The following is a 12,291-nucleotide window of genomic DNA, read 5'->3' on the forward strand; positions in this document are numbered from 1 at the left end:
AATATTAATAAAATATTTTATTTTAGAAAGTATCTTGCATATAAAATTAGAGGATATAGTCCTATATGCATTTTTATAGTCATTTTCTTGGTCTGAAGGGCCCCACTACAAAAAATTGTGGTTTTATTTAAAAATATAAACCACTCAGATTTCTGAAAGCAGAGGAGAAATAGGTTTTTTTTTAAGCCTTAGTTTTTATTCTAGCATTTTCTAGTTACAGCAGGAAAATAACTGTGACTTCATTATAACCTTACTCCTAAAAATGCAAGGTTTTTTTTAGTCCATTAATGCAGTTAACTTGGTATTATGTAATAGTTTTCCAGAATTTTTCTATTTTTATCCCTATTTATAATTGAAGGGATCATATATCTTAATAAATATGAGATGAATTAAAATGCCAGTAAAATCTTTTAGTAGGCTGCTTTTTGAGTATCAGATCAATAAAATGTTGGAACATATAGAAAGTGCTTTATAAAGAATGTCATTTTAGAATTTTATTTTTTTCAAGATTCTACTCAACATGTCCCTTCAGAAACAAGTGAGGACCCTGAAGTTGAGGTGACTATTGAAGGTTAGTTATTGAAAAGCCTTGATTCCAAAAGTTTACTTCTGGTCATAAAAACACTTGTCTCATTCACATTTCTAAGTATGCATTTCATTCATTCTTAAAGGAAACATGTGATAAAAATTGAAGTATATATGTGTATGTGTGACCAAAGCAGCCCACTTCTCAACAGTGCACCCAGTGCTTTGGGAGTTTTAGACAAGAAAAGTAAGCCATGAAAATGAGCGGTGGACCAGACTATACTTCCTATCATTGAGAATTGAGAATAAAAAACCAAAACTATGACCAGACTAGATGCACATGAAACCAGATTCTGTAATCTGTTATCAGGCTGTGATAGCTAGATCTAATATCAGTAACACTGATATTTACTTGAGTAAAGTAGAGGAAGAGAGTGTTGATAGTTCAGTCAGTTTTTAAAGCAAGTTTTCCCCTTAAAATACTATTAGAGGCTAACATATAACCTGCTCTTAAAAACTGTTTTTGAATCAGTAGCTATAATATAGTCTAAACTAATCTCTTTAGCTCAGGTTGCTTTAAACCTAGTTTTTTCTTCTTCATAATGCATGAATGCAGATGAGCCAGTTTGTCCTGAATTATTTAAAAATTCAGCTAATAGAATTATTAACAGTATCATTTCATAATTATTAAGTGCATATTGATTTTTTTCCTTTTAAATTGTCTCGCACTACTCTATAAATTTTTCCCCTCAAAATAAGTTCTTCTTAAGGAAAAATATTGAAACAATAAAACAAATGAAACTGTACTAAGTTATATTTACACCTGCCCTGCTCTAAAGCCCCTGTACTCATTTCATTGTGTATTAATCTAAAAATAATTTGATGTATGTATACACATGTATATGAGTGTGTATATACGTACATATAGTTTTATAAAAATGATGTGCAACATTATAATGAACATTTAAAATACACATATATCACATTTCTCATAGGTTTGGCTTTTTTCCATAATACATCTTGGTACTTCATCTTTTTTTTTTTTTCTTTTTTTTTAATGCTGCATAACCTTCCTTGGTTTTATTTCTCTCTTTAACACCCTGTCTTCTCCTGGTGTCACTTGGTTATGGTGTTTGGCTACTTACAGCTAACTATTCAAAATGTGTGTCTTCATTGCTTCTAAAATATAAGTTGATTGGTAGCTTTCACATAACAGAATTTTTCTCATCTTTCATGTCTCAAAATAATAAATACATATTTTTTATCATTAATATAATTTTACTAATCTAAAAACAATTTTGAATTGTTTCTAGTTTAGCATTAAATGATTGTATTTAATTGTGTGTGTTTTTAGTTATAAACCTCATTAACTATCAAAGAAGAAAAATCTTAAGAAGTTATAAATATTATAAATACTGAGAACTTTGTTCCTTCTATACAGATAGAAAAAATATAGATTATTATTTAAATTTATTAGGACAAAACTTTAGGAAAATAACCAGGTTATTTTTATCAAATTTTAGAGGAGATAAAAACTGTATTAAACTTGTTTAGAAAGTAAATATATACTTTCATAGTATAAGACCTTTAAAGAGATGTTAATGATAAAATAAATGGCTCATGAACCTGAAATGTGTCTATACTTTCAATTTTAAGACTTCGGAGGGAGTGATGTCTTTTTTTTTTTAACTAAAACAGACTATAAAAAGCTTTATTATCTAAATTTGTCAACAAGTAATATGATTTTGCTATAGGTGGCTATATGTTCAGAAGAGCAGTGAAATACAGGTCTGTATAAGTAATTACTTTACAGCGTAGCATTTTCTATGGCATGTATGTTTGTGAACAAACTATAATGAGCCTCAATTAAATTGCTAATTGTTTTTTATCCATACATTAAGGAGGATAAAGTTAAGTCTGATATTAACAAGGAAGGTCAAATGAGAACTTGCACATCTATTTGATAAAAATTGTTATTGTTTTCTGGAAAGATTATTGTAAAATAGTAGAAACTCATTTAATATTTATTAGTATATCCTTATAATAGAAAAAAACATACAGGCACTGACAGTGTGGTTTTAAAAAAATATATAAGTGATCCAGAAAAAGACCCCTATTGTCATTTGTTTAATTGGAGGAAAAGTTCCTGCCCTTCATGAACAAGGCAAGTTTAAAACAAAAAGTGTATATAGAGAATGATGTCAGTTTTGTTCAGAAAAATACTGGAAGAAGATAAATGAAGATAATCCTGCATGCCCATGGATGACTTTTATTTTCTCCTGTTGTATCTTTCTGCATTTTGCAAATAGTTTGTAGAAAAGATAAAAAAGAACTTGATCATCACCTAAGTTTGTCAGATTTTTCACAGTACTTGAACTCTGATATCTTTATTTGAAACTAGTGACCTGTCGTGCGAAATTGCGTGAGACCCGGGACACACCCCCTCCCACCACCAACTCCCCCCTGCGCGCCAGGGACCGCCCCGAGTCCTGGAGTGCCACCCTGATGCCCTGCCTCCGGGCCTCGTGGAGTGGCCGCCGGGCCCTGCCCCCACGGCGGGCACACGGGGCCACGGAAACCCCGGCAGAAGTTGCGCAGAGCAGCCGCCAGCCCCGCCCCTGCTGGGCCCGCCACCATCTTGTGACAGTATTACGATGTGAGGGTCAATTTGCATATTACCTCTTTATTATATAGGCTCATGTGGAGTTATGGCATTGAGCAGATGCATTATCTCTGCAGGATAATATTCCTTATCCATTGCCGGTGGTGTGCTCTTCCATTTGTAGTGGTCCACTTGTACTTAAATTAGTGGTACACATTTATAACTTGTGCAACTTAGGTTTGAGAAAGAGCCCTTGGAATAATACCACTGTGCAAGCCTTCATTTCATAAACATCATGACTATATTAGGGTAAATTCAAGTTGCTGTCAAATCTTTGATGCATGCAGAGAAAACCTTACCTCACATTTGTTTGAGGTTTAGCTATTTTGGGCAAGCTAGTAATGGGAAGTCTTTTGCTTTCAAAGAGGTTTTTGAATCATGCAGTTCTCTTAGGGCAGTGGTCGGCAAACTCATTAGTCAGCAGAGCCAAATATCAACAGTACTTCTTCAAAATAGACTCGCCCCAGGCTGAAAACCGACTTCTACACATGGGCCACGAAGTTTCAATCGCATTGTACGCGCACCGCACATGGTATTTTGTGGAAGAGCCACACTCAAGGGGCCAAAGAGCCGCATGTGGCTCGCGAGCCGCAGTTTGCCGACCGCGGTCTTAGGGCATTGTTTCCCAAACCTGAGTCATTCACATATGTTCATTCTGCTGTGGCCAAACCTTATCCTGCTCATTACTTGAAGGTTTTTCTTTCAGTGGATTTTAAATGGATTCATTTAAAAATTAATTTTGCATCTTCCAAAGTGAAACTGTCTTTGAAATTTTAAATTGTACTTCTTTTTTATATACATTGAAAAATATACGTAAATATTTCAACAAAATATTGCATATAGTTGGTTCACATTACCATATATGGTACATGGACTGCCGTTTAGATAATTTCTGATTTAGAGTTTCAGTGGTTGTTTACCTGTCATCTTCTGGTGGTATCCTTTTGTGTGAAATTCATGTTAAGACCTTGGTAAATATTTGGCTCTTGCATATAATTAAAAATTTTACTATTCAAATGTTCATTTATTTATTTATTTTTTAATATTTTTATTGATTTCAGAGAGGAAGGGAGAGGGAGAGAGAGATAGAAACATAAATGATGAGAGAGAATCATTGATTGGCTGTCTCCTACACACCCCCTACTGGGAATTGAGCCTGCAACCTGGGCATGTGCCCTTGACCTGAATCGAACTTGGGACTCTTCAGTTCGCAGGCTGCCACCCTATCCACTGAGCCAAACCAGCTAGAGATCAAGTGTTCATTTAATCATTATGCAAATAGCCAGCAATTTGTATGTACTTGGGAGGTACTAGGTGACAGAGATTTAGGAGTGATCAAGGTAGGCAAGGACCATTGCAGAGTTTTAAACAAAGGAGCAACAGGTTCTGTCCTTTACCTTGGAGAAGCAAGGCTGCTATCTTGCAAAAGTTTGAGAGGAGAGCATAATGGCAGCAAGAAATCCAGCTTGCAAGGCTATTCCAATTGTCTAGGGCAGATAACATGGTGCTTTAGAGGAGGCCGGTGGAGTGGACATAAGGAGTTGAATTCTGGGTATGTTCTGAAGATAGAGCCCATAAGCTTTGCTGTTTATGTCATTGTTTAATTATTGTACGTATCTTATAAATGTAACTGGACAGTTCATAGAATCTGTAGTGGAGTAGGTTCGCATTTGAATGTTTTTTAAAAATATATTTTTTATTGAACTTAGAGAAAAAGGAGGGAGATGGGGGGAGAGAAACATCCATCTGGTACCTCCTGCACACCTCCTACTGGGGCTCAAGCCCACAACCCGGGCGTGTGCCCTGACCGAGAATCAACCCAAACGGTGACTTCTCAGTGTATGGGATGACACTCAACCAGCCAAGCCTCATGGGCCCATTTGAAGATTTTGTGTTTAGAAGAGTTATGACCTGGATTAATTTGAAATGTGTAGGGAAACTAATAGCTTTGAGTAATTTTAAAGGAAATACAGTGTCTGGCTGATTTTAATTTATTTTTTTTGTTTACTTGGAATAAGTGTCAGATTATCTGATAAAACATTACCAATTTGATTATATTGAAAACTAGAGTATCAGAAAATGTTTTATATTCTATTAACGCACTCACCAATAAGATTGCAGTAATAAATTTTAGCTCCGAAGTCTGTTTCATTGATAAGTGTATTTGTAAATACGATGCTAAAAGAAAAACAGATTTATTTCTAAATACAAATGTCGAATTAGGAATTGTTGCTGCCACTTTTTGAGGTGTGGAGTCACTTGTGTTAGTACTGGCAGAATAACTGTTATATAGTCCTGAATAACAGTTTCTGCATATTTAAGTATTTTGAAACTTGTTTTATAAGCTTTTAATTTTGATGCTATAAATAGTTTGGGCTAAATTTTGAAGCATCCTGAAATAGTGTCTTTTTACACAAAAGTGGTTCATAATGTTAAAACACCACTCATTTAGAAAACAGTATTATCGCTGGACCCAATTATTAGAAGTAACTCTTGGAGCTTTATTTGATATTCTCTGATACAGAGAAATGATTTTGATTTTGAGGTCAATAAACACATTTTCTCCTTTCTCAACACCAATTATAGTTGTTTTTTAGCAGAAAGTGGAGAAAAAAATGGAAGGTGTGGCTAAGTTCATTGCTATTATGACTTAATTCCATGTTTCATATGATGTGTGGTGTGATATTTTATCAGCACGAATAATTAAATTCATCTCTTTGTATTTGTTCCCATTTAGTAGATTGAACTTCATTACTTATCACTTTTTCATGTTTTATAATATTGATTAAAGATTGTAAATCTTATGTTGTCTTGTTAAATACTCTTCCAGGTTTGCCTTTTTCCTGTTTATGATCACTGAGGTTACTTTTGTAAATATATTTATAATTTTAAATTCTTTCTCTTGTAAAATAGACTGAAGAAGTGAGGTATTGACACTAAAGAAAAGCACTCTTGGCCTTTCATCTTGGCCTCAATTTTAAACAGTTTAGATTATAATTGAGATTAATAACTGCAATTCTTCATTACCATCCTACAGCTATATTTTTATTTTATATGCTTTCAGCTTTCATTTTATGTAATTCAATTAACAACCTGTTTAAGTGATGATCTATAGATATTTTAGATGACATTATCCTATAGGGAAAATACTTTTATTTTAAATATCATTGCTTAATGTTTGGGCAGAAATACTGATATTGAATGTTTAAAATACTTTGATAATATTCGTAGGTGAAATGTATATTTCATTTTATCTTTGGAAACTAGCATATAAATACTCTTAAGCCTCTAAAAATCTGGACAATGGAAAAAGGTTTATTTTTCTCATCATGTTTTCAGAATTGAAGGCCAAATGTTTTATTTATTTGCTTGTTTATTTATTTATTTATAAGTGTTTTTATTGATTTCAGAGAGGAAGGAGGAGGGAGGGAAAGAAAGATAGAAACATCAATGATGAGAGAGGATCATTGATCGGCTGCCTCCTGCATGCCCCACACTGGGATCGGGCCCACAACCTGGGCATGTACCCTGACCTGGAATTGAACCGTGACCTCTGGTTCATAGGCTGATGCTCAACCACTGAGCCACGCCAGCCAGGCGAAGGCCAAATGTTTTAAAGATACCTAATGTTTTCTCAAATGTTTCTATTTAGGGTTTGAATCTAATTACTTAATAATCTATTATAGATCTTTTGACCACTTTTAATTCTTGTAGTAATTTAATAATTATAGGCCCAGGTGACAGAAAAAAGTTTTATTTTACTATTTGTCATTTTTATTTTTATTTTTAAAAAAAGATTTTTATTGATTTCAGAGAGGAAGGGAGAAGGGAGAGAGAGAGATAGAAACATCAATGATGAGAAAAAATCATTGACTGGCTGCCTCCTACATGCCCTCAACTAGGGATCAAGCCTGCAATCCGGACATGTGCCCCTGACCGGAATCTAACCTGGGACCCTTCAGTCCACAGTCTGACGCTCTATCCACTGAGCCAAACCAGCTAGTACAGTTTGTCCTTTTTAAATAGTTTTCTACCATAGATGGTTTTTTTTTTCCTTCTAAATTTGAGCATGCATTTCTACAGTGGTATTCAACACATAAAAAACAATTTTTTAAAATATTTTTTATTGATTTCAGAGAGGAAGGGGGAGGAAGAAATAGAAACATCAGTGATGTGAGAGAATCATTGATTGGCTGCCTCCTACATGTCCCCTGCTGGGGAGCAAGCCCACAACCCAGGCATGTGCCCTGACCAGGAATCAAACTGTGAGCTCCTGGTTCATAGGTTGGCACTCAACCACTGAGCCACGCCGGCTGGGCAACACATGAAAATTTTTATAGTGTCATAAGTTGTCTATATGATGTTTTCCTGAAATTGGCATCTTTGTCTTTCCTAGCACATAGATGAGTCATAATAACACCTTATCTGGTATTGGTGACTTTGGTACCTTTTTCTTCTGTTGGTTAGAATAGTCAGTAAATAATTACAGGTTCCCAGAATATCTGTTGGCATTATAGGAAGAACCCAAAGTCAGGGCTCCAGGGCAACAATGTCGGTTACTCTGATGCAATGATAGCAATGAAATACAAGTATTTTAGGCATTAGTCAGATTTTTTCCTTGATTAGTATCTATTGCTCTCTCAGGCAACATTGTATATTAGGCTGATTTTGGATTTCATGTTATCTGTTTGATAGTTTACCTGTTAGTTTAGGAAGAAAAGTTTTGCTCATAATCTAATCTCAGGTACACTATCTAATGATGTGACATGGTTAAGTCACATAACATTCTGAGCCTATTTCTTTACCTATAAAATGAGAATGAAAGTTATACTGATCTAAAAGGGTAGTTTGTATTTTAATGGTATCTTTTTGTTATTGCTAGTGTCTAACACAGTAATTATGTTCTTCTCTGTCATTTATTTTTAAGTACAGATATCTTAAATTATATTTTCAATAATTTATACATGGTGTTTAAGCAGAAATCTTAGTAGTGTGCCCCTTGACATTTTCAGAGACTATACGATGGCAGTGATAACTCTTCTTATTTGAGCCAAATGTCCTTAATTCTAGCTTTAGCTATATTAAGGTATCATAGCAGTGTTGAGTTACAGACATATCCATGAGGAAATTAGTGTGAACTCTTACTACAAATGTCTTGAAAAGTCTGTATTCTGTGCTTAAATATCTGATTGCTCATTTCTACATAGGTTTTATATTGACCAAATCAATATTACCTGTTTCACAAATAATGTAGTACTATTTCTTTAATTCTATACATTTTGTGTGTAAGTTGTTTGATATATAGTTACTCAACCTCCCTTGTTTATATATGCTTGAATTTTATATATAAGTTTAAATATTTTCCGCTCAAGCTGTATTTTCTCTCCCCAGCTAGCTGTCTCCATTAAAATCCTTTTTCTTGACAGATAAATTGAATATAATTCTAGCAGCTATCTCAGAGCAGCTATGAGAGGAAAAGGGGAAGTTTATAATGACAATTCAAATGAAGCAAAGTAAAAAAATGAAGACAACAGGGAAAATGAGATATATTCACTTGAGCACATCTCAAAAGAGTAGGAAAACTTCAAATGTAACTGGGAAAAATATGATGAAAATGACAACAGTAAAATATTTAATGTCCCCTCATATCTTTCGATTGTTGAGGATTTAATAGGTGGTGGCTGTCAATCATTTAGTCTGTTCCTCCAGTGATGACAGTTTTCTTTTTCAAGATGATGATTATTCTCCACCGACCAAGAGACCAAAGAGCAACGAGCCACCCCAGCCGCCAGCCGCCGAACCTGCCAACGCCGGAAAAAGGAAAGTGAGGGAGTTCAACTTTGGTAAGTTCTTGGTTAAATACAGGCCTGTTTTCTTTGATTCTGAACTCTTTCTGTTAGTGATAAAAGTTATAGCATTCTTTAGGGGCATGCTTTAAAATGCATTACTGTCTTGTAATCTAATCTGAGGAAAACTACAGGCAGTTTGAAGTAACTTAACATTGTTTAAACATAGTTTGGGTTTACCAAAGCATGAGACATTGTATCTTATGATGTTATAGGTAGACTTTAAATCAGTATTAATGAGTTAGTAATTCAATTATTTTTTTAGCTTTAAAACCTTCTTTAAGATATATTTTAATATCTTCATTTTTCTTATTCTGTGTAACTGCCAGCAGCTAATATAACCAAACTCCAATGGATGATGTATGTAGCCTTTTGAAGGGACTAAATAAAATATTAGTGGTGAATTGTGCTGTGATCTCTATTTTGAATAGATAAAACATTTAGCTTATGTACATTTTTAAGATAACATGTTAATATTTTAACTTGTCATAAAGTCTCATTTCCATACTACTTAGAGTTTCCTGAATGACCTTGGAGACCTCCCCTTTTTTGGCCTCCATTTTGTAGTATTGTATTATATTGGTCTTTTCTGCTCTTCTACTTTTCAGAAATATTAGGCTAAAAAGATGTACTTGGTATGAAATGTTTAAAACCTTCCCTATAATCTCCTATTGAACCAATTCTAAGAACTACCAGATTGGAAAAGTTCTTAGGAAAGCAGTAAAATTATATAGATGAAGATGGATTATTAAAAATTAGGATATATTATGTAGAAAACATCATTAAATGTTGGGTTATCTTAAGAACTTATTAGTGCCCCCAAACAGGGATTTATTATTGAGATTTAACTTTCAATTTTCAGAGAAATGGAATGCTCGAATTACTGATCTACGTAAACAAGTTGAAGAGTTGTTTGAAAGAAAATATGGTAAGTCTAAACTCAAAAATTCTTGTAATATTTTGTTTATAAGCTTTTTAACAATGGAGTTACTGTTCCTCTAACATGAGTAAGCAAGTCCAGCTCTATTAGTGAATTGTGCCTTACTTGTATATCTGTCCCTGGAAAGATCGTTGGATAGTATCTGTCCAAATATTTGAATCTTTGTTTAAACTTTCAGCATGTATATTTGGGGGGTTATTTATATACAGGCTAGGGCAAAAGTAGACTTACATTTGTGAGTATGTGAAACAGTTTATTCTTGTATTATTTATTAAGTATTGTATTATTTTCTATACGAATAACTGTAAACCTACTTTTGCCTTACCCTGTATTTGTTGCGAAGTCCTGGTTCTTGGAGATTTAATGGAAGATTATTTTCTTAAATAATAGTCTATCTTAACAATTATTTTATTTTATTTTGTTTTTTAAAATATATTTTTATTTTTTTCAGAGAGGAAGGGAGAGGGAGAGGGAGAAACATCCATGATGAGAGAGAATCATTGATTGACTGCCTCCTCCACACCCCAACTGGGGATCAAGCCCGCAACCCAGGCATGTGCCCTGACCAGGAATCAAACTGTGACCTCCTGGTTCATAGGTTGATACTCAACCACTGAGCAACACTGACTGGGTGCAACAATTACTAGTATTTTAAAAGATCATGTTTTGCTGGGGGGTTTTTGTTGTTGTCATTTGGAGGATTCTTTGCAGTCAGTTGTGAAATTGTATAATGTTCTGAATTTTAACTTGACAATCTCGTTTCTGTGGTGCTCTCCTGTATCACTGAATTTTCTAAGAGAAGTTTTTAACTGATAAGTCACAATGGCATTATGTACTTTAATAAACTTAAAGTGAACATTTCTCTCTTTATCACAGATGATTACTTAACCATCAATGAAGATTTAGAGCAAATTTAATAATAAATTAAATAGCTTTTCCTTAATATTTTCAGTCATTTTTAAAAGTTTTTTTTAGTAGTTATCCCATTTTTCAATAGTCAGAGCCTTTGCCAGTGATTTTAATTGGTCCACTTGAAAGCAACAACAGATAACATATTCTACACCGGAAGCACCACAACATGGGGATTGCCTTAGGGCAGCGGTTCTCAACCTGTGGGTTGCGACCATTGGAAAACACATATAGCATATCAGATATTTACATTACGATTCATAACAGTAGCAAAATTACAGTTATGAGGTAGCAACGAAAATAATTTTATGGTTGGGGGTCACCACAACATGAGGAACTGTATTAAAGGGTCGCAGCATTAGGAAGGTTGAGAACCACTGCCTTAGGGGAAGCTATTTTCATTGTTATATGTGACATGATTTTCAGATGTATATCAACAAAGGATGTTAAATCTATCTCATTGTTAATGTGTAATATGGTATACTCGAAACTATAGTACAAATATTAATGTTTAGCAAATAGACTTTTACGTAAAGTACCAGCAAAATAAAGTGGGGCTGTTCGGATGGCAACTCCTGAGGGAGGAGAGGTTGAAGGGAATCCATAGGAGTCACTTTAGCTTTGGGACCTTGTTGGCAGTGTCATTAGCACCTCTGCTGTTCTTTTAGCGTACTTAGCATTTTAGGTAACTGCTGTGTGGATTAAAATATAGAGAAGTCTTTGAAAGAATAATGGGATGTGTCTGATATGTGTCTGTAGTCATAGAAAATGTGGCATTGCTTTCGTTAGTGACAAAAGGCTTACCTGTGAAAATTTCAGTACTAAGTGTAAATGTGCCTGTGTTATAGATGAACATAATTGATATTCTTAATACCTTTTTATCATGAAAATTTCCAAACAAAAACAAAAGTAAAGAATCAAAGACCCTCTAAGTATCCATTACTCAAGATCAACAACCTTTAACATTTTACAGTATTTTCTTTCTTGTTCTTTTCTGTCCCATCTCTTTTTGATGTAAGAATATTTTAAAACTCCGGTATCCTAGCGTCATGTCATTTCACCTCTCAAAAGGATTTTGTGTTTAATCCTTGTCATTTCAAATGGGGAGTTGGGTGAGAGGAAGCCATTGTCTTAATCTCAGTTCCACTATAACAAATAAAAACATTTAATACTCAGTGATATTTAAATGTCTCCTGTTGTTCAGAAAAACTGACCCTTCAGAGTTTGTTTAATAAAATCAATGTCTACTCATTATAGTTTATTCTTTTCTTAAAGTATAGTTGACATACATCATTATTAGTTTCAGGTGTACAACGTAATGATTTGACATTTATATCTTTCAAAGTGATCATCATCATAAGTCTAGTAACTATCACCATATAAAGATATTACAATATTGAGTATATTTA

The 12,291-nt window shown here is 34.0% G+C and overlaps 1 protein-coding gene across 6 annotated transcripts in view; it reads left to right on the plus strand.

Annotated features, from left to right (window-relative positions):
* Positions 1-12,291, plus strand: part of GTF2I (general transcription factor IIi) — a 121,456-nt gene that overhangs the window by 71,640 nt on the left and 37,525 nt on the right. For 3 of the 6 annotated variants that reach the window (XM_070412821.1, XM_070412816.1, XM_070412817.1), the window contains 3 exons: positions 509-571; positions 8,920-9,030; positions 9,896-9,961. In XM_070412821.1, coding sequence (XP_070268922.1) covers positions 509-571; positions 8,920-9,030; positions 9,896-9,961 — 240 coding nt within the window. The remainder of the gene's footprint in view (positions 1-508; positions 572-8,919; positions 9,031-9,895; positions 9,962-12,291) is intronic. The other 3 variants (XM_070412818.1, XM_070412819.1, XM_070412820.1) reach the window with 1 other exon arrangement.

The sequence above is a fragment of the Myotis yumanensis genome, unplaced genomic scaffold (assembly GCF_028538775.1).
Source record: "Myotis yumanensis isolate MYYU_CA2020_CCGP unplaced genomic scaffold, mMyoYum1.0.hap1 SCAF_4, whole genome shotgun sequence".
NCBI lineage: Eukaryota > Metazoa > Chordata > Mammalia > Chiroptera > Vespertilionidae > Myotis > Myotis yumanensis.